Here is a 23,535-nt window from a genome sequence, read left to right as displayed (position 1 = left end):
AATATGCAAATATGATGCATAAAAAAAGAAAAAGCTCGTAAGTAATATTCTGTGGATGTAAAAAGAATAAGAATCACCACAGGATAATACATTGATGAGCGTGTGGTCCGTTGGTTCAGTCGTGTCTGACTCTTTGCAACCGTATGGACTAGAGCCTGCCAGACTCCTTAGTTCACGGGATTCTCCAGGCAAGAATACTGGAGTGGGTTGCCATGCCCTCCTCCAGGGGATCTTCTCAACCCAGGGATCAAACCCACGTCTCTTGTCTCCTGCATTGGCAGGTGGGTTCTTTATCACTAGCGCCACCTGGGAAGCCCAGTGAATTAATAAACCTGAGTAGAATGAATAAATTCCTAGAAAACACAAAGCAATGAATAAACTCAAGAAGAAATACTTGAATAGATCAATAGTTGCTTTAAAAATAGAAATGATAATCATGATCTTTTTACAAAAAACTCTAGGGTCATACAGTCTAATAGGTGAGTTTTGCCAAACTTTCAGGAAATAGTTAAGTGTTCTTTTACAACATTTGCTCCAGAATTAGACAAAGCAAGGAAGATATCAGTCCATTTAATAAGGCTGGTTAGCATAACCTGGATTCTGAAACATGGTGAGGACAGTACAGGAAATTATAGGTTTATTTCACTTATGAGGGTAGTGGGCATAGGGTTTATATAAGAATGCAAGGATAACTGAGCATCAGAAAAATCTATCAATGCAATTCTTTCCCAAATGAAAGAACAAAATCATTTCATTATTTCAATAGCATTCAAGAAATGCCAACATCTACTTCTGATTGAAAACTTAGTAAACCAAGAATAGAAGGGAATTTCTTTAACTTGATAAAAGCTGTATGCCAAAATCCTACAGCAAAATCATAATTAATGGAGAAACTTGAGACTCATTTTCATTAAGATTTAGAACAAAGAAACTCTACTCATACTATCAGTACAATATTTTTTTAAACATAGTATTACAGGCTGAAGCTCTAAGACAAGGAAAAGGATAAGAGGTGTAAGGATTTAGATGGAACAGATAAGACTGTCATTTGTGGAAGCATTGACCAACTGCATGGAAATCCCAAGGAAATCAACAAGAAAGTACTAGAATTGGTAAGAAAATCATCAGCTTTCAAGATGAAAGACCAGCTTAGAAAAATCAGTAGAATTTCTTTATAGTAGTTGGTATTTTCCCTTCCTTTTCTCTCTACTTCTTTTCACTTTCTTTCCTTCAACAATTCTTTAAATGCATGAAGCAGTTTTTAGCTCATGGGTCACACAAAAACAAACCATAATCTGAATTTTACCTGCAGACCACAGCTTACTGTTCCTTACTAAGTAACTGCAGTGCCAGCCAGACAGAGAATCAAAATAAGATGCTATTCACAATATCACAGGAACATGAATTATCTGGTCTTAAGAAAAATGAACAAAAAATGAACAAGACTTTCTTAAGAATAGCCTCTCTACCAAAGGAAATTTTTTTAAAATTTGAAAAATGAAGAAATGTTCTATATTCACAAGTGTTAATAGCATCCAAAGCAATCTATAAATTAAGAATTAACCTCAATAAAAAGAGATTAGGTTTCTCAAAGAAATCAACACATTCATTCCAAAGCTTATTTAGGATAATAAAGGTTCATGGATGATAAGTCTGTTTGGGGAAAGAATAGCAAAAAAAAATTTTTTTTAATTTTGTTGTTAACTAGCTCAATTGAGTCCAACTCTTTGTGACCCCTTGGACTGCAGCACGTCAGGCTTCTCTGTCCTTTGTTGATTTAGACCACTTTTTAAAAAGGTTTTATTGAATTTGTTACAATATTGCTTACGTTTTATGTTTTGATTTTTTTGGCCACAGGCCATGTGGGCCAGGTCTTGAACCCACACTCCCTGCACTGGAAGGTAAAATCTTAACCACTGTACCACTGGGGAAGTCCCAAGAAGAGCAAAATTGAGTGTGAGGCGGACACTGCTTTCTTGGCCTTCCATGTTTTCGATACGCCTTTTTCTTTTAGTAGAGAACTCTCAAATTTTGGTCCAGCACACGGTTGCCCAGAGACACATTTCCCAGCATCCCTCGTAGTCAGGGGTGGCTTGTCACAGTTCAGGACGTGAGCAGAGGTGTGAGCAGCTTCGGGGCTGTGTCCTTAACAGGATATCACTGTTAGAACAGTGAGTCTACCTGCCTCTGGAAGATGAGGATCCCATCCAAGGGAAGAGAGGAGCAACAGAACTGATGGGGCCTGGGATTCTGGGTGACGTACAGCAGAGCGGCCTGCCAGCTTGGACATTCACACAAAAGAGACTTGACTCGCTAACCCTCTCGCCGTTTGATCTCCGTTAATACAGCCAGACCAATACCCTAGTTCATACAGTGGGGTATTTGCTCTGTTAGATAATAAACCTACTACAGGTTATAGTAGTAAAAGGGGGTGCTGAAGCAGGAACACATACACAAAGGACAATAGATCAGAGTATAGAGCCCGGGAAGAGTCCCATGAATATATAGGGACCAGATGGAGTGGTAAAGATGGAGATGCAGGATGACGCGGAAAGAACGGGCTTTGGTAGATTGTATTGGGACAACCAGATCTCTCTACGGAGAAAGATCAAGTTGTAATCGCCTAATTTTCCAAACACATACCAAGTGGATTCCAGTAAAATGAAAGAATCTAAAATATGGATGGTAAATTTATAAGATTAACTAATGAAAGTTGTAACAAAAATATATTTTTGTGTCACTGGCATGGGAACGGGGAGACACTACTCGTATTATTTAAAAACAATTTTATAATACACAAAGATGATGGAGAACAGCTATAGTGACCCCCCTGTACTCAAGACCATTTATATCCAATAGTCAAACATTTTCCCGATTGTATTTCTGCTTCTCATGAAAAGGCAGAGGAAAATGTAATAATATTCACGTACCCCAGGCTTATATTCAAAACAGTATGTCCTGGTTAGTGAATTACTTTATCTAAGGTTGGTAAAGGGTTGCTGTTCTAGATCTTCTGAACGAATCTTGTTTCAATCCCTTTTTTTTGTTTGTTTGTTTGTTTGTTTTGTTTTGTTTTTCAATGAATATTTAATAACAAGGTAGATAACATATGCTTATCTAATATTTTTATATCACTGAGGGTAAAGCAAAATGTCCTGTTTACTGGGTAAGTATGACCTGCTGTATGTGGACACTGCAGTGCAATTTAAAAAATACTGTAATTATAATTTCAGAACTTCAGAATCTGAATAGGTGCCAATGTTCTCTCCTTTTTTAATATGGGAAAAGAAAATCCTTTGAAGATCATTTGAAGCTTGGACCAAAATTCCATAGCTGTATTATTAGGATCACTCTGTAGTCTTCAGGATTCAGATACAAGGGAAGCTTCAATTCAGCCTTTTAGGGAAGACATTCCAGCTCTCATGATCTCATCAACCAGGAGAATGTTGGTGGCAATCACAGTGCAGGAGTGAGGAAGCTGTTTCTTTTCACAATAGTTATTCCATATGCCTGCTTCTGCTGCTACCATTGGTTCACCAGTGTTCAAGTCCACACCCACAAGCTGACCGGATTCTGAATGTTCTGCTTGAACTTTAATTAGTGTTTCCTGAAGGTCAAAACCAGAGTTCTGAGCAAGAACCTTGGGAATAATGAGCAACGCATCAGCAAATGCTTGGACTCCAAGCTGGGCCCTGCCCTTTACGCTGGGCTTGTGTTTATCCAGGGCTTCTGCCGTGTCCACTTCCACTGAGCCAGCACCTGGGACTGCACAGCCATCATCAAGAGCATTTTTAACAGCCCTCAAGCCATCTCTTATTGCATCTTTGATTTGAGTAAGCGTGTGCTTATTTGGTCCTTTGATCAATAATGTGACAGAGCGAGGATTGTTACATTTCTCAATAAAGGTGAACTTCTCTTCTCCCAATGTATATTCATAGACAAGTCCTGCATGTCCCAAACAATCAGGATTTAGGTCATCAAGAGAATTTAGGGCTATCCCACCACAAGCAAGAGTCAGCCTTTCCATGTTTCTCCTTTTAGCTCTGCGCAGAGCTATTATGCCTTCTTTGGCAAGAGCATCTAAGGAAAAGGGATCAATTCCCTTTTGATTATTAACAACAAATCCTTTATCTGAATCACCACAGACTTTCTTTTTCAGGTCGATTATTTTTTTAACTCTGTCTTCGATGAATTTCCTTTCAGCTTTCACTAATTTCTCTCTCTCCTCTGCACTCTTGTAAAAAAAGCCAGAATTCACTTCTGTTTTTTCATATTCTAATGACACGTTGCACGTGAGGATGTATGCATCTTCTACTCTCTTCTTCATATCAGGATGCCGTGCCCCGTGGTCCAAAACGAGACCTCTGATTAAGCTTGTATCTGTTTCAGATTTATGTTTCATCTCCATGATCTCAACCATGAAGAGATCAATAGGTTCATCTTGTTTTTTAATGGCCAATATGGAGTCCACTACAGCCTTTGTTAAGACGTCAGAGAGTTCAGCATGAACTTTAGTGCATAGAGATGTTCTGGCCACTTCTATAAGTGTTTCCCTGTCCATCTCTTTGCTTACTTTGACTTGTTCCAAAAACTGAAGTGCCTTTTCTTTTGCAGCTTCAAATCCTTTTGTAATTATTCTGGAATGAAGACCTTCAGAAATGTAGAGATCCACCTGCTTCAGCAGCCCTCCAATGATGAGGACATTGGAAGTGGTCCCATCACCAGTTATGTCATCCTGGGCTGTTGCTACTTTGGCTATGAAGGAGGCTGTTGGGTGTTGAATTTGCATTTCATGAAGCAGCACATTTCCATCTTTAGTGAGTTTGATGTCTCCAGCACCAGAAACAAGCATCTTCATTGTGTGTTGGGCCCCAAGTTGGTCCTCAGCACGTCCTGCAGTCCCAGGCCGCGCTGAGGTTGACCGCCAATGCCGCCTGGGCTAGGGCCACCTCGACCTTGGGGTTCAGAGTCTTCACGGCCACCATAGCTGACCCAGCAGAGGAAGATAAGGGGATGTGGCATGGCAAAAAACCCTGAGCTGGTTCAGCGTGGCTGGAAGTTGTATTTTAAAGCAAACCCAAGACATCATATTATTTCACCCATGAAAATGCTTGTCGCTTAGTTGTGTCCGACTCTTAGCATCCCCACGGACTGTACACTCCCAGGCTCTTCTGTCCATGGAACTCTCTTGGCAAGAATACTGGAGTGGGTTGCCATTCTCTTCTCCTGGGGATCTTTCTGATACAGAGATTGAAGCTGGCTCTTCTGCATTTCAGGTATATTCTTTACTATCTGAGCCTCCAGGGAAGCCCTTTCACTCCTATAAGTACTTAAATATTCATCTCTAACATACAGACTTAAAAAATTATAACCACAGTACCAGGGTCACACTGAACAAAATTCATAATTATTTCTTAATAATTTTATGTCATATTTAATTTGAGTTCAAATGATAAGGACTTTTAAAAACAAGACCTAAAAAGCACAAGCCACAAGGCCAAAAGAGAAAAGATGACAATATCAAAATTTAAGATTTATATTCACAAAGAGTATCAAAGGTACATGGTAGGTTAGGAAAATCAACACAGAATTCATATCTAGACTTGCTGAATTCAAAGTGTGTGCAGGTCTGTAAGTGATGAACTTGCATCAGAATATCAATCAATTATGGTCCCCAAGCACACTGCTTAGATGAGCTGAGATGTTTGTTTTATAGCAAGAATTTCTTTAAACAATTTTTTATTGAATTATAGTTGATTTACGATGTGTTAATTTCCACCTCATAGCAAAGTGGCTCAGTTATACATACATACATAGGTGTATGAACATATTATTTTTCATATTCTTTTCCATAATGGTTTATCATGGGATATTGAATACAGTTCCCTGTGCTATACAATAAGACCTTGTTTATCCATCTTATATGCAATATTGCAGTTTGCATTTGCTAATCCCAAACTCCTAGTCCTTCCCTCCCTCACCCCGCCCCCTTGGCAACCGCAACTCTGTTATCTGTGTCTCGAGTGTGTTTCTGTTCTGTTTTGCAGATGGGTTCACTTGTGTCATATCCTAGAGTCCACACGTAAGTGATAACATATGGCATTTGTCTTTCTCTTTCTGACTCACTTCACTGAGTATGATAATCTCTAGGTCCATCCACGTTGCTGCAGATGGCATTATTTCAATCTTTTTATGGCTGAGTAATATTCTGTTGTACATTTGTACCACACTTTCTTTATCCATTCATCTGTCAATGGACATTTAGGCTGTTTCCATACCTTGACTATAGTAAATACTGCATAGCAAGAATTTTTTGATGGAAGAAGTGTGCTTCGATTTTACCAACTTTTCTTAGGTAGGCAGTGGGTCCCCATTTTGAGTGGAGCTGATAGAGACTATTTAAATAATTCCAAATCAACAAGATAAAGATAGAAAACCCAACAGAAAAATGGGCGAGGGCTATGAATAGGCAATCCTCAGAAGAGAATTCTCGAATGATTGAAGCAGATGTGAAGAGATGCTCCAGCTCACCGATAATGGGTGAGATGAAAATCAACACAAGGAGTCATCATTCATGCCCATCAGAGTGGCAGATTAGAGGTGTGGGTAATGAATGCCAGGTGTGGACAAGCTGTAGGGAGATACAGACTCTGTATACTGCTGAGTGTAGGATGTTAACAGGTATAGCTAGTCTGGAAGATATTCTTTATTTTAGTTAAATAGGCACATGTTTTTTGGCTCAGAATTCCACTCCTGGGTTTGTATCCCAGAAGATGCTTCAAACAGGACCCTGAAGGAGAATGTTCACAGAGGTATTGGTTATGGAGGCTAGAAGTTGCCAGTGACCCGGCTGTACATTCTGAGGGCCTGAGTACCATGCAAATGAATGTTTTCTTCAGAGTAATGGATAAGATGTATTTACAGAACAAGGAGGAGCCTTGAGTCATACGCCAAGCCCAGAAGAGCAGAGACAGAAGGAAATTGATCATGTTATTCTAGCGATTCTCAAACTTTCATCTTAAAAAGCTTTGAAGATTCCAAAGAGTTTTTGTCTATATGTGTTATATCTACCTGCATTTATCATACAGAAACTTAAAATTTAAAACAATGTGTGGAGTCATTAAAAAACAAATGTCCGTGTATATAAATATTTCATGAAAAACAGTTTTATTTTCCAAAGTAAAAAATACAGTGAGGAGTGACATTGTTTAACATTTTTGTAAATCTTTTGAATATCCGCCTGCATAAAAGACAGCTGGATTCTCATATCTGCTTCTGGATTCATTCTGTTGTGATATAGCTCATCCTGTAAGCTCTGGAGAACCCCAGTGTACATTCAGGAGAGAGCGAGATGAAAAAGACCAAGAGTATCTTAGTATTGTCATGAAAAGTATGTCAACCTGAACCACACTTTGAGAATTTCTGTATTACAACATTCGTGTCTATGAACAACACATATGGACCCAGATAATTCCACTACGCATTTTACTTTTTAGGCACATTCAAGGCTGTATATCAAATCTATTGGGTCAATGCTTGTGGGGTACAAGAGGGGAGTGGGAGGGGCTTGGGAAAAAAAGGGAAATAAGACAAAATGAAGTACATCCACATGAGCTTTACTGAGGGTTGAAATTAAACTCAGGTCTCCATACCCGCACCTGAAGAATAAAAATGATGAAAAACAAAATGAAATAAGAAGACAGCCTGCTGTAGCTGCTAAGTGGAGCCTGAGTGGCCAGGGCTCTGTGAGGAGGCAGGGAGGCTGGGGTGTGTGTGTGTGTGTGTGTGTGTGTGTGTGTGTGTGTATGCATGCATGCATGGGGGTTAGAAGTGATGAGGTCTAATGGGAGCAGAGCCATGAATTCATCTGGACCCAAATCCAGGATATTCAGGGACAAGAGGGAGGAGATGCAGTTTCTGCCACATCCCTCTCCTCCTCTCCCCAAACCCTCCAGGCCCCAGGTGAGGACCCTGCTCCCCTTAGATGAAGTCTGCCTCCTGGTCTGAGGCTGGACCGGTGTGGAGAGGCCTACAGCTGTGCCCACAGCCCACTGCTACGGCAATACAGACCTGACTGCAGGGCTGAGGGGAGATGCTCTGGGTGACCCCAAAGGCCCTTCCAAACCTCTAGGCCTTGACATCAGGATCGTTTGGTGGCCACAGCTCTGAGCTACGCAGCTCTGAACTCCTGCCTCCCGGCCCCTGCCCTGCCAGGTACAGCTCCGCAGGCGGTGGGCACTTTGTACCACAGTGTCAGCTGGGAGCAGTGCCCTCCCCGAAGGACCTCCCCGCTTGCCTGAAAGCAGGACCACGGGCTGCATCCAGTCCCCTTGAGGACATCCAGCCCCCTCTCCCCCTGCTAGGCACTCAAGAGTAGGAGGAATTCACCTGAAAGTCTCTGGCCAATGCCAACCAGAGTCCACAGCCGGCCGGCTAGCTCACAGGCAACTGGCTCTGCCGACCCCTCCTCTTTTAGATGGTAGGTGTCCCGGGGAGGCCTTCTGCGGACGCCCCTTTGTGCTCTATTCAGCTTTGCCCTGTCTTCACCAATCGCCCTGTGGGCTCTTTGTCCCTTTGACCAGGTGTCTGCCCACAGGTGTGTCCCCTGACTGAGCTGTAGGCAATTGAGATCAGGGACATTCTTCCGTCCCTTCCTGTGTTCCCAGGGCTGGGCACTCAGGACGGCCTCGGTGTTTGAGAAATGAATGAGAAAGTGAAGTCCTGTGCAGGAGTGTGGCTGCAAGAGACCAGAGGTGGGAGATGGGGTGGTTACGAAGGAGGGTGGTTACAAAGGAGGGTGGTTACTTCTGGTCACATTCTCGTTTCTACTATGGCCAGGGGCCCTGCCTCTCCTCTCCTCCGCTCCCGTGATAGTCAGCTCTCTTCCTGCCTGTATCCTTTAATCAGAGGTATGTTGCCGTTGTGTGAGTTGCTCAGTCATGTCTGACTCTTTGCAATCCCTTGGACTATAGATGACCACGCTCCTTTGTCCATGGAATCCTCCAGGCAAGAATTCTGGAGTGGGTAGCCATTCCCTTCTCCAGGGGATCTTCCCAACCCAGGGATCAAACCCGGGTTTCCCGCATTGCAGGCAGATTCTTTACCACTGAGCCACCAGGGAAGCCCTAAGTATGAAGCATTCCAAACAGGCAGAAAAGTCAGCAGTTGTCATGAATATAATTAACACTCACGGACCCCAGGCTTGTGTTCAGCTGAGGTGGCCCTGTTGTTAAAATATATTCAGACAGGTTGGGAAATGAGCTGTTCTCCTGAGTTCTCAAACTTGCTCCTTCCACCTGCCTCCCAAGACATCTCCACCACCAGCAATTAAGGGGTTAATGTGGGCCCAGCCCAGGGGTGGGGTGTGCAGAGATGGGTGCCAGGATCCTAGCGGTTCTTACAGATCCCCAACTTCTCCCTGGAGTTTCCACTTCTAAGCTTTGTCACAGGCGAACATATTTTCTTATTTATTTCAAATTTTCTTTAAAGAAATAAAACAACAGGGAATCTGGAAGCTCCTGGTGGGCCCCTCCCCCTCCCATCTCCACCATAATGAATTTGTTGCTTTTCATTCCCTTGCATGTGGTCGTATTTTTGCTATAGAGATAAGTATCCGTCAACAAAATATTGTACTGTTTTGCATAACTTCGAGCTTTATATAAATGCTACCAAGCTGTCCACATCCTTCTGCAACATGCTTTTGTGCCCAACGTTGTTTTGAGAGGGTCCGCGTTGACGCACGTAGCTCTCTGCGTTCTTCCTCACTGCTGAAGTGCCGTCGTGCCATTGGACGTCTAGACTGTGACTTGGAAAATCTACTTCTTTCTTATGAAGATTTGGGTTGTTTCCAATGGTTTGCTTTTGGCAAACTGTGGTAGAATAAACACCCTCGTGCATATCTTTTGGTGCACACGTGCACAGATTTCCGTTGGATATGGTTCCAGTTATCTGTGGCTGCAAAACAAACCCCCAAATGTAGTGACTTTACACGAACAACCGTTTCATCAGATGTGGTGTGTCAGGAATTCGGGGCAGGGCTGTGGAAGGGACTTCTGTTGCCCGTGCACTGATGGGGGTCACCCATGGGAACCCTCTGTGTTGGCCTGGATGGTGGTTTGGCGGGGGATGACTGGACGATGGAGCATCTCTCTGGTCTCTCCAGCGTGGAGGTCTTAGGATCTTCAGAATACTTACCTAGTGGCTCAAATTTTCAGGAATGAGTGTCCTGGCCAGTAGGGCAGAAGCCATGTGGCCTCCTGTGTCACCTAGCCTCACCTCCACTGAACTCATTGACTGCCGTGGCCCCGGAGCCACCAAGACTTCAGGGGATGGACGCTACCTGTGGGTAAGAGGCATGGCAAGCGATTCTCAGCCATTCAGGGGCAGAGCTACGTGCTGGGGGTCTGTGCGTCTTCAACTAACTGCACTGGGCTTTGCCAAGCTACCCTCCCAGGTGAGGGCACAGCCTGGCGTGGGAGTTCCTAGTTCTCCGCATGCTCGTCAAGACTTCCTAGTGTCAGACTTCTTATTTTTTGAGACATGGTACTGAACTATGGTTTCAATTGATTTCTTTAGCTGTAATCATAGGATAGCATGATTCGTAACGACACCGAATACCTCTTCATACGTTTATTAGCCACTCAGGTTTTCTTTTCTCCAAAATGCCTGTTGCAGTCACTTGCATGTTCTTTTGCTTGGGTAGTCTGTTTTCCTCCAATGTATTTGTAGGCATTCTTTTTTGGGGCTGTGCCACGCAGCACATGGAACTTCCCTGACCAGGGGTCGAACCCGTGTCCCCTGCACTGGAAGCACAGAGTCTTAACCACTGGACCGCCAGGGAAGGCCTTGTAAGCATTCTTGAGAGTACTTAGATACCAATCATTCGGCAGACATAGGCATACATATCTCTCTGTGGCTTATCTGCTTGCTTTTAAAAATGTCATTTTTTTGATAGACACCTTTTTCACTGTAATGTAGTTAAATGGGTCATTCTTTTCCTTTACGGCCTCTGCCTTGCGTGTCTCAACAAGCCAGGCATACCCTGTGCTTACACCTCAATTGCCTGAGCTCTGGCCTGGCTGGATTCTGTCTGTCCCTCCACCAAGCCTGTCTGACCCTCACATCTTCCTTCCTATGTCCCCAGCACATGGGGACACCTCTCCTCCTGCCACCAACCAGGGTTCCTGGCTTTCCTTAATCAGTCAATTTCTAATTGATCAGAGGCCAGGAAAGAAACTCAGGCAAGGCTTTACTGGGGCCCCTCCTACAGCAGGGGGGAGTGAGAACAAATAACAGGTTCCCTTGCTTGCTCGCTGAGGGAGGATGAGCTGGTTCCTCATATGGGGTGAGGATAGGAGTGTGTCCGAGGGTCGGACCAAAGGAGTGGCTTAGGGAGTTTGCCCATCCCTTTGGTTGGTGCTGAATGCAGGGGGCATGCTCATGGGCAGTAACTTGCTTTTTATTCCCGACCCCCTGTTTTTGCTTCAGGCTCCTCAGAGTAGCAGCTGGGTTTTGTTTGCTTGTTTGGTCTTTTTGTGTCTTTTTTGTCCATTCTTTGCCTGCACATGCACACAGCTACTTTTAGTCCATCATAGTTTCTTTGTAATTTGTTGCTGGGAGAGACTTGTGTTCAGGTACAAGCCCTGAAGCAAAGGGTCCCAGGTCCCAGTCTGTATCGCTCCAAGTGGGCCCTGAGCACCCTACCTGCCCATGAAAGTCCCTCCAGGCCCTGTCCCTCTCAGCGTTTCCCCGGGGGCTTCCTCTGTCCCTCCTTCCTTGACCTACTCCCAGGCCCCCGGGTGCCTGTTTTAGCTTCTTTTTATTTCCTGCCGCTCTGCACTGATCTGCATTTATAAGCCTGGAGTTTTAGGCGTGGGGTTTCCTGCTCAGCATTGGCTTGTACCCAGGAAAGGTGGTTCCTGAGTCTGAATGCAGAGGCCTAGGGTTGTATGTTCCCCAAATGTCATCAACAGAAACATCAAACTTCTAACAAGGTTCACAAAACCCACTGTTAGAACAATGAAACAAAATTATTTCACACAATATTAAAATAATAGCACAACTTATTAGTAATCACCCTGAGACACACCAACAAGAAAGGGATACTATACTTAAATAAAAACGCCAAATCACATCCAGTCTCCTTTGACACTGAACTCCGGGATGATTAACTGAACCTTGGCGTTTCTTCTCATTTAGAGGGAAGGTATGCCCCTTTGAGCTTCTGGGGGTAATGCCGGGGCCCTTCTTCACAGCTTCCCACTGTGGGGCAGCTCTGGACACTTCTGGCCACGCCAGGAGCAGCTGGCTCCTGGGGTGCAGATACAGCATCGTGCTCTCGCATGATCAGTCACTCCTAGACCTGTTCCGGGCGCTTAGCCACATCTGGATCCACACTTTCCTGAGCACTGCATCACGTCCACATCATCTTCGAAGGGAGATGGTGGCCACAGAAGAAGGTGAGGATGTGCTGACCTCTCCTTGGAGGCTGGGGGGCAGGGAGTGAGGGACAGGGTAGCCGCCACTGGGCAGGGATATGGGGGTGGGAAGTGGAGAGTGTTTTCAGAGGTCCATGGAATATCCAGGGGTCAGGGAGAAGCAGACGTTGGTGCTGCTAGGCAGGAAGGGCAGGAGGAGAGAAGCAAGGATGAAGGAGACTCAGCTGGCCCTGCAGGAGGACTTCGAGAAGGGCTAGGCAGGCTGTCAGTGTCCAGAAAGAGGTCTGTCCTCCCCACATCAAGGCTTTGGTACTTTTGTGCCCATGACGCCTCACCTAAAACACAGGAGAAGGAAAATGTGACCTCTTCCTAAGGTTTTATGAAAAGTAAGCTCATTTTACTTAAATATAAGAGTAATTAGAACAATGACTACCAATTTAAATGAGGTGTTTCCCCCCCCCCCATTAAAAACAAATACCAATTACTCGAGAGAGATAGATGGGGCAGGTTATGTTCCTTATTTGATAGATGGGGATACTGAGCCTCAGGGACTCGAGGGTGCCCTTCAGGGAGATTGGAAGCCGTTCTTGGGGCTGGCCTGGAGAACTTTCCCACGAGGCAGGGTGGGAAAGCATTCTTGCCCGAAGTGGATGCCAAGCAGGGGTGAGTTTCCATGTGACTCCTGCCGTGATAACACAGTGTGACACCCGGCTTCTGGCAGCAGAAAAGCTGAGAGCAGAGGGAGGGGCTGCAAGCCAGTTGGTTCCCAGCAAGGCTGGCTGTTTCCATTCCCCAATCTCCACCGGAAGGATGAGGCTGGCCTTGAGATGGCAGAGCTGGGGAGGGGAGACACCCACATCCTCCCAGCTCAAGGGGCTTCCCCTGACACCCCCTTCCCATCGCTACCTTCCCCCTGTGGTGGGAGGGGGTGGTGGTCATCTGATGCAGTTACTCCCACAGGCTATTCAGATGGCAGAGAGGCTCTTCCCATGGGATCTGAGATTTAAAAGTGGGTTGGATGAGGGCAGTGCTTACCCTGAAGAAATGAACTGGGAACTGTGGAATTTCAGGCAGCAGCAGGAGGCCTAAAGGGCAGGGGGTGAGGTGAGATTGGGGATGGGTTTCTGGTTACCTGTCAACATCATTCAAATTCCTGATTCCTGCCCTCCTGGCAGACACCAGGGGGAAAATGAGCTATTATTCATAGCTTCAGGCATCAGCTCATTTTCTGCAGCCACCTATACCAACACATTCACCCGCTTATTATTTTTTTCATTCTACATCCATCTATCCATCCACTCATCTGTCTGTTCAATCCATGTTCATTGAGGGGCAGTCTGTGTTTGCAGTCCCCGGGCCCCACACTTACAGGTTGGATGCCCTTGTGCAGATCACTGCACTTCTGTGTCCTCAATTTCTGCGAGTGTACACAAGAATGATAATTGTACCTACTTCATAGAGACTCAAGTGAAATGCAAACCCAGCGCACACACACATTATTTCATGTGTTACCTGGAGAAGGAAATGGCAACCCACTCCGGTATTCTTGCCTGGAGAATCCCATGGACGGAGGAGCCCGGTAGGCTGCAGTCCATGGGGTCGCAAAGAGTCGGACACGACTGAGCGACTTCACTTTCACTTTAGCATTTTTTAAAAAAGTCGTTTTTCAATTCACTCATTTATTCAATTTCTCTATTTACTCATGCATTTATTCATAATCACTGTCCTAGTCCCAGGAAATGAACTTGATTTTCTTCTTAGTTTTTCTTTTTCATAGCTTCTCATCTTTGCCCTTTGGTTGGAGGATGGGGGCTCTTCTCAGAAAACAGATCCTAGAAGCTGATCCTGGACACCAGGTGTTTTTGTTTTTAATTTATCAAAGTATAATTGATTCACAATGCTGTGTTAGTTTCTGCTGCACAACTGAGTAATTCAGTTAATACACATACATACATTCTTTTTCATATTCCTTTCCATCAATGATATTCCATGTACTATACAGTAGGACCTTGTTGTTTAGCCATCCTATATATTGGATATTGGAAGTCATATTTTAAGAGAGACCAGAAGAGGGGAGGACCCTCCCAGCAAACTCCCAGAATCCTTCCCACCAGCCTTACTTGCTGATCAGCTTGAGGCTTCTCCTGGGTTCCCACCTTGTCCAGTCCTTTCCAATGGACAGAGATCTGAAGGCAAGAAGGACCAGAGAGGGAGCCTCTTCTCTTTTCCTAGACCTTCTCTGATTTAATATTCCTTATAGCCGTTAGAAGTATAGGACTAGTTCCATTTTGTGATAAGAGAACTGAAGTTCAGAGATGTGAAGAGACTTGCCCCAGGTTGCGCAGCAAACAAATAGCAGAGTTGGGATGCTCACCTGGGCTTAGCCAGTTGCAAACTCAATGCCCTCCCCTAACTGCAAAGCCCTAAATTCTCTGGTTGGAGGACAGGTGCTCAGAGTCGAGTGTCTTGGCTGTGGCTCCTCTATTTTCACCCTGTCAACCCCTCAGTTCCCTGGCTGCTGAGTCTACACATCCCCCTTGACCCGCCCTCGCCTGAAGTCCCAGGAGCTGCTGGAAATCTGCAACAGTTTCAACTGGAGTGGGAGGGCACCTGACTCTGGACTCTCCTGGGAGAGCAAGGGCGCTGTGGTTCTCACCAGGGGGGTGAGGGCGGCCGGCTGGACTGAGACTCCAGCTCAGGGTCTGGAGACGTGGTCTCCCTGTTTCCCCTGCCAGTTCAGGGTGGGAGGACCTTCTCCCAACCTCCCGACTGTAGCAAACACAGGTGCAGAGTCTGCCCTGTCCTTGCCAGAGTGGAACCTGGCCTCAGGCCCAGGCAGATCCAGGACTCTGGGAGCTCAGGAGTCACTCTCTCATCATCTTCCAGCTTGGGGCAGCATCTCTGTGTCAGCTCAACTCAGTTCCACCCATTCCACTTGTATTTCTGGAGCTCCATTCACACGCCAGCCCTGTGCCAGGTACAGATGTCATCTGGCCCTCGGGGGATTGACTTCACCCCTGTGCCCACAGGAGGCCCCAGCTTACCCACTGTGTGGCCAAGAGCAGGGCTGTCCAAGGGGCGGCTGTCCGGAGAGCTGCAGGGAGCACCAAGTGGAGCGTCCAGGACGAGGTTGGGCTTGCCTCATTCATTGCACGGGGCATTTCAGCGCCCACGGCTGCAAGGTGACAGGCTGGGGGTGCAGTGGGGTTGAGGCTCTGCCTCCAGGCTGGAAAATTGAAGCTGGGGTCACAGACAACTCCGTGGCAATGAATAAAAAGCCACCCCCAACACGTGCGCACACGCACACACACACACACACAGCCTCTGCATGCATCTTGCTTCCATAATAATCAGCTTCAGTGTGACAACAAATATGGCACCAACACCCCAAATGCCCATCATTAGGAGAATGAGTGATACCAGGCACATGATGAAATACTACCAAGCAGTCAAAAATAACAAACTATTGTTACATAGAGCAACAGGAGGGAATCTCACAGCCATCACCATGGGCCACAGCCCAGATACACGCAACCGCTGTTCTGATTCTAAATATACAAATTCGAGAACAGATAACCAGGATGTGATGATGGAGGTGGGAAGAGCGGGCATCTTTGAGGGGGATGTCTGAACTGGGAAGGCACGTGATGGGGACCTTTCTGGCTACTTGGGTGTAATCGTATGAAAAATACTGTGTACTTCACAGTATGCACGTCAATGTAAGCTGTTCTTCTTCAGTCATTAAGTCGTGTCCAACTCTTTGTGACCCCACGGACTGCAGCATGCAGTCCTTCACTATCTCCTGAGTTTGCTCAGACTCATGTCCATTAAATCAATGATGCCATCCAACCATCTCTTCCTCTGTTGCCCTTTTCTCCTCCTGCTCTCAATCTTTCCAAGCATCAAGGTCGTTTCCAATGAATTGGCTGTTCCCATCAGGTGGCCAATGTATTGGAGCTTCAGCTACAGCATCAGTCCTTCCAATGGATATTCAGGATTGATTTCCTTTAGGATTGGCTGGTTTGATCTCCTAGGTAACGTATGCTATTATATCTTAATTAAAAAGCAAAAACACCCACCCCCACCCCTGCCAAGCAACCTAGTAGAAAGTGACAGTGGACCCTTGCTATTTCAGCTTCTCAGAATCCCTGTTCTAATCACCAGGCCTGCAATTTTCTTTGGGGAACACCTACCCCACCCCCACCCCCACCCCCAGTGGACTCAACCTCGGGCAGCCACGTGACTGTATGTTGCCAACTGGACACCCCCTCTTGGAATGTGCGTTTGGGGCGGAGGAAGGAGAAAGACCCCAAATGGTAGGAGTTCACTGGCTGCAGAGACTGTCAGGTGGTCCTGCTCTTGGACACCCATGGAGGCTGCAGGTGGGTCTGCTGGACCCCCAGCCTTCTCTCCATCCTGGGGGCCCTATGATCTTACAACCAACTATACATGGTGGAGATCAGTTTTAGAGAACTTGCCCCAGTGGTACCTGCACCAACGTTACACAAGCACCAAGCCTTGGGGGCCCTGGGATAAAGATGGGGGCCCCAACTCAGTTCTGTAGCCTTTGGGTCACTGTTCACTGAGGAAGGAAATCAGGGCCCTTCTGAGATGCTCACCCAGGATCTCACCTAACCTTCAAGGGTCTACAGCATGAGTGAGAAAGAAGCCTTTGCTATTGAAAAGGCCCCTGTGGGGCCCTGGGCGTGGAAGCCTTTCTGTATCCCAGTTTCTTATGTATAAGGGACAGACTCCAGACTCCATCACGGTCCCTGAGTCGCAAAGGGCACACTAGGACAGTTACTAATCAGGGAAGGGACACGGGACGCAGGAAGAACAGCCGAGAAGAGAGAGTGCAGCCTGGGGACTGGGTCCTGGCTCCCCCTCGAGGAACACTCGTAACAGTAACTTTGAGCTCTCTTACAAAGCTAAAACCCCTGACAAAAGGAAGCTGTTAGCATTCTCCATTCCAGAGAGAAGGCCACAGTTTGAGAGCCTCAAGAACCGCGGAAGCTTATCAGGAGAGCACATGAGGTCTCCAGATGAAAGAAGTGCAGGCCCTACACACAGCCTGATCCTTATCAGCACCTCTGCCCTTGAGCCATTTCTATAAAACTCCTCACCAAATCCTCCCAGGGTTGGGATATAGTTTTTGAGGGTACAAGTCCACTGTGTCTGCTTTTGCCTGGCAAAGCAATGAAGGTCTTCTTTTCTGCTTTACCCCAAACTCTGTCTCTGAGATTCAATTCAGCACTGATGCACAGAGGCCAAGTTTTCAGCATCACTGTTACAAGCATCTTAGATCTGTGGGTGGTTTGCTACATGGCTGGTCTGACTGTGCCAACAGCCACAACTTGGGATCTCCAGTCCAGACCTCTTTTCTGGATCCCATGGCAATTCCCTAAAGAGCATCTCCATGTTGAGGCCCTCCTGCTCTCCTCCTTTGGCCTGCACTTCAAGCACTGCTCAGCCATCCAGGTAAAGGGCACATAGCCGTCCTCCCTTTTAAGCCAGAATCCTTACACAATCCTCACACCTCCGACCTCCTCAACCCCGCCGGCCCGTCCCTCCTAAGGCAATGTGGGTCCCGACCAGCCCTGGCCCCCTTCCACTCTCAATCCTCACTATCCGGCCCCCTCATACCTACCGTCTCTCATTTCAATGGCTGCCACTTCTCTCGGCCCAGCTCATTGCCCACATCCACACTCTCCCTCTCAGCCAGAGCGGGCTTTGGAAAATTAAAATCTAATTATGCCCCTGCCTGTCCAGTTCCCCTCAGAGGGCACCCTTTGCTTCCAAGGTCCTCTTGGCTCATGCAGGTGTCTCCAGCCACCCTCGGGCCACATGGGTCCTCTTTTGGATCTGTCTCCTGGCCCAGGAGCACCCATATGAACTGTGTCATTTATATTTGGATGTTTTGAAATCTGGGGCCTTGCCAGCCCTAGAAGGACTGCCCCTCTCAGGATAATTCCTAAAGATGGTAGACAAAAGCAAGTGTACTTTTCAAATACAAGCCAACAATCTTCTATGGGCCACTGTTCTCCCACTTTGATCACCCCAGGGCCAGGTACCAGGGAACCAGGGCCAGCTCCTGTGCCCCGAGCCCACTGAAAGTGTTCAAGCTAGCCAGTCCTAAGTCTGCTGACCCTGCCTCATCCATTCCATTGCATGGAAACCATAGTCAAGGTTCTTGTTCACCTTCTTCCCTGTTCCCTCTGTGTCCTGACCAAAAGCAGCGGTCCTGGGACACCAGGTACCCACTGCCTTGGGGTCTGTGAGTATAACCTGTTATTTCCAATCTACTGGCCTTCCCACACTGAAATCCTAATAAAAGCCGATCCAGAACAGCATGCTTGCCCCTCTGCTCCTGGGCAGCTCCTTCACATCCTCCAGCCTGTCTTAGGTGTCCTGCCTCTGCGGGCCCCTCCTGCTATCTCCTCTGAGGCCTCTACTCCATCACACTGTGCTATCATTGGTGGTTTCTTCTCCTTCTTCTTTAAAAATATTTATTTATTTGGCCACGCTGGGTCTTAGTTGCAGCACATGGGATCTTCAATTTCCATTGCAGCATGCGGGATCTTTAATTGTAGTATGCAGATGCTTAGTTGGGGCATGTGGGATCTACTTCCCTGACCAGGGATTGAACCTGGGCCCCTTGCATTGGGAGTGCAGAGTCTTAGCCACTGGATCGTGAAGGAAGTCCCTCATTGGTGTTTTCAAAGCTCTGTCTTCCCAGAGTGGATCTAACCTCCTGTGGAACAGCAATGACTGTCTTCTAGCATATATGTCTTCCTGGCATATAGTAAGTGCTCAATAAATATCAGCGTTTGAATGGCTGAATGAACAAGTAGGTGCTGCTCATAAGCCGCCTTATTACAGAGCTCAGCTACCCTTCCAGCCAAGAAGGGACAGGAATAAAACTGTCTGCAAAGTCTTTGCCACTTTCCTCATTGAGAGCATGGGTCAATTTCCGCTCCCCTTGGATATGGGCTGCCTTTGACCCACAGAAGGTACCGGAAGTGACATTGCAGCTTCTGAGCCCAGTCTTGGTCCCTAAGAGCCCTGCCACTTCTTCTTCTCCCTCTTGAAACATTCCTCCTTGGAACCCAGCAGCCACATGGAGCATCCCGTAAGTACAAATGACATGCTCAGCTTACAGTGCAAGTTGGGTTCCCCGAGGAACCTGCCTGCCATGTGAATGAAACCAAGGAGGACCCTGCGGAGCTCCTGGGCATTAAAGCCTTTTGATCCCCCATTTCTTTTAGGTGAGACACCGGCCTCCATGACCTTCCCTGAGTTCCAAAGGGCAGATGTGAACAGTTGCTAATCAAGGGAGAAGCACCCAAGAAACCACCTGAAGCAAGATTACAGGGACCAGAGAAGCTCACCAAGATTAGGAAACTGACCACCTGAGACCCTTTGTTGTTGTTGCTAAGTCGTGTCCGACCCTGCGGCCCCATGGCTGCAGCACGCCAGGCTCCTCTGTCCTTCATCATCTCCCGGAGTTTGTTCAAACTCATGTCCATTGAGTCAATGATGCCATCCAACCATCTCATCCTCTGTCGCCCCCTTCTCCTCCTGCCCTCAATCTTTCCCAGCATCAGGGTCTTTTCCAGTGAGTCGAATTTTCATATCAGGTGGCCAAAGTACTGGAGCTTCATCTTCAGCATTAGTCCTTCTAATGAATATTCATGGTTGATTTCCTTTAGGATTGACTGGTTTGATCTTCTTGCTGTCCAAGGGACTCTCAAGAGTCTTCTCCAACACCACAGTTTGAAAGCATCAATTCTTCAGGGCTCAGCATTCTTTATGGTCCAACTCTCACATCCATACATGGCTACTAGAAAAACCATAGCTTGGATTGTACAGACCTGAGACTCTGCTCACACCCTAATCTTGTCAGCAATCCCACCCTTGAAGTACTGTTATAAAAGTGAAAGTGTCAGTTGCTCAGTAGTGTCCAACTCTTTGCAACCCCATGTACTGTAGACTGCCAGGCTCCTCTGTTCATGGAATTTTCCAGGCAAGAACACTGGAGTAGGTAGCCATTCCCTTTTCTAGGGGATCTTCTTGACCCAGGGATTGAACCTGCAGGCAGATTCTTTACCATCTGAGCCACCAAGGAAGCCCCAATTGTTATAAAACTCCTCATCAAATCCTCCTGGATTGGGACACAGAGTTTTCGAAGGCAGAAGCCAGCTGTGTCCCCCTTTGCCTGGCAAAGCAATCAAGCTACTCTTTTCTACTTCACCCAAAATGGAGATTTGGTTTGGCACTGGTGTACAGAGGAGCTGAGGCTTCGGCATCGTGAGTGGGGCCATTTCGGACCCTTCAGCTCAGAAACCAGCTGAAGCAGGCGCACAACACCCCCCACCCCCGCCCCCCGTATGCTGCAAGGAGCAAGACTTCTTATCAAGCGCTGCCAAGGTTCCCGGCCCACATACATCATGAGCAAATAAAATAGCTGCTGTTCCAGCCACTCAGCTCTGTGGTAGAGGGTTAGGCAGTGATGGCCCCGGGCGGGGGGAAAAGATCCCGCTGCATGTCAGGTCATGGTTTCGAACGATTTATGAAGCTCAGAACAGCCCTGCCAGGAAGGTATGATCCCCATTGTGCAGAAGGAGACGAAGGACCAGGGATGAGATCATTTGTTAATGTCACAAAGGTGGAGGAAAGTGACAGCAGGATTTTGTCTGGATTCTTCCTTCCATCCCCACCCCTCCATGTGGAAGAGAAATGACCTGAGACTCGATAGATGGACCTAGGGGTGGGCTTGGGGCTAGAACCCAAGAGCCTCCTTGGTGGGCAAAGGAGGGGAGACAGTGCTGGGGAGATACCCCATGACCAGCCAGCCCCACATGGCCCCAACACTGGATGGCATGAATGCCTGGCTGCGGGCCTGGGTGTGAAATCACATTTTCTCCACCAGGCCGATGCTTGGTTGCAGGGTACCCCTGGCCTCACATTGCCCTGTTGGCCTCGGCTTTGCCTGGGAACAGATGCTGTCAGCAGCGAGGGGACACCCCGAGGCCTGGCTACGCTTGTCGGGAGGCATTAGAGGGAAGCTTTGAAGTGGGGACCTGCGGGCCTCACTCACAGTCTCTTTGCAGGAGTTTCCCAATCCTTTCCTTCCCATGGGGGTGGGGGCATCCAGGGCCAGCGTGGGCACACTTGGCTCTGAGGTTTTCCTCTTGGGCACTTGGCTGCCTGGCTCCCTCAGTCCTGGTAGGGTGTTTGAGGGCTTGGCTGGGCATCACCACCATAGGCTGCCAGCCAGCACCAATGTCTCCTCCATCTCTGACCACAACAACAGTAATAGGTGTGGACTGTCAGACGTGGCCCCGACGGAGAAGACAGAAAATCTGGACAATGAATTATGGTGTGGATTTGGGATCTGAACTCAAGTAGGCTGCTCCTGAGGATGCTGTTCTATCTCAGGTATTATTGTGCTAAACAGGCACCTGGTACTTACTTTCAAGTTAAAGACCAGAGGGATTATAGAATTTATAGATACGTATCTCTTTCCTTTTCGCTTCCCGTTTTGCCATCACTGACTGTTACTATTGAAACAAACCAAACCTTGATAGCATACCTAAAGCTATTAGAATAACACAGAATGTGCAAAGGAAAAAATTGCTGATTCATAGATTGGATTCCAGGCTTCAGAGAGGTTAGTTAAGCCGCCCAGGATCACACAGCAGAAGGAGCAGAACTGGGGTTTGCATCTTATAGTCTTGCCCCCTGCCTTAGGCGTTCACAAAGCAATCTGCTTCGGTTCGACCCCTCCCTCCAGGGTTCTCACCTGCCTCAGTGGCCCCTATTACCTCCCCTCCTGGGGTGTGTCCAGCTCACCTGTGAACTCACAGGGCACCGTGCAGCCCCTGGCACTTGCTGGGCACTCAGCGCTACTTCCTGAAAGGAACGGAGCCCACGGAGGGTGGAAGCAGAGGCACAGAGAGGCCAGTGGCTTATCTCAGGTCATCGCAGCACAGGGACCAGATCCCATGACTCCAGGACAGGACCCTGGAGGCCAGAGCAACACTCTTACACCTTGGATAAAATCCGGGGGAGGGCTCAGTGGTTTGGTCAACAAAGGCCTTGTGTGTTCAGAGAGTACCAGCTGGGTAGGGCTCTGGCAGGCAGATGGGTGGGGAGGCTGGTGCCAGAGGCCTGGAAATAGAGGGGCTTCGGGAGCCCAGAAAGAGGGCGGGGAGAATGGAATGGCCCCTTTTTCCTCTTTTTTTTTCCCACCTTGGCCTTGGGGCTAAGGTTGGCAGATAACATACAGAGTACCCAGTTAAATCTGAATTTCAAACAAGCAACAAATCACTTTCAGTATATGTATATCCCAAATATTACATGGAATATAATTATACTAAAAAAATGTCCTCATTGCTTACCTGCAGTTAAGATTAAACTGGGTGTCTTATATTTTTATTTGCTAAACCTGGCCACCCTACCTGCAGCTGACTGCCCGGGCTGGTGAATGGGCATCTGGGCGGGGCAGGGCCTGATTTGTCCGCTGGCCGTGGTGTCCCACTTCCTTGGAAATGTGACCTCAGACAGATTCTCTCTCTGAATCCTCACTGCACAAAAGAAGTCTGACCCAGACCCTGGCCTGGGCTCCAGCCCCTTCCTTCCTACACTCACCTGACTTGCTTTTCTTCACCCTTCACGGCAAGCATCATTCTTTGCAGTCAATTGTGTCTATTTCGTTGTGCTGTTTTACTGCCCTCCCCACCCCCACCCCCGATTGAAAGCACCATGAAGACAGGGCTTAGATCTGTATCTGCATCTTTCATTCATCTGTGCACATGTGTGCGCTCAGAGCGCATAGTAGGGCCCATATGCACTGTCAACGGAAGCAGCGAGGAAAGAGAGAAAGGCAGAGGCGCTTGTCAGCAATCACACACCGCAGCTGGGGGTGTCGGAGCCCTGGGGACACACGCTGATGATTTGAACTGTGCTTGAAGATGTCCACATCTGATGCTGGAGGAGAGAGCTTCCCGTCTCAGTGGCAGGGTGGTGGGGGATGCGGGGGAAGGCCCAGCAGGATGCTCTCCAGTCCCTCCCAACTCCCCACTCTGGGAGCATCTGC

General features: G+C 47.4%; 1 protein-coding gene across 1 annotated transcript; it reads right to left on the bottom strand.

Annotated features, from left to right (window-relative positions):
- Window positions 1-3,067: 3,067 nt before the first annotated feature.
- On the bottom strand, window positions 3,068-4,985 carry LOC122453937 (T-complex protein 1 subunit zeta-like). The gene is given in 3 exon segments (XM_043488277.1): window positions 3,068-4,863; window positions 4,866-4,904; window positions 4,907-4,985. Coding segments are annotated over 3 exon segments (1,590 nt in total). The 3' UTR covers window positions 3,068-3,391.
- Between the last annotated feature and the right edge of the window lie 18,550 nt (window positions 4,986-23,535).

The sequence above is a fragment of the Cervus canadensis genome, chromosome 15 (assembly GCF_019320065.1).
Source record: "Cervus canadensis isolate Bull #8, Minnesota chromosome 15, ASM1932006v1, whole genome shotgun sequence".
In the NCBI taxonomy this organism is placed as follows: domain Eukaryota; kingdom Metazoa; phylum Chordata; class Mammalia; order Artiodactyla; family Cervidae; genus Cervus; species Cervus canadensis.
Note: the sequence above shows the minus strand (reverse complement) of the source record. Positions and strands in the feature narration are given on the sequence as shown.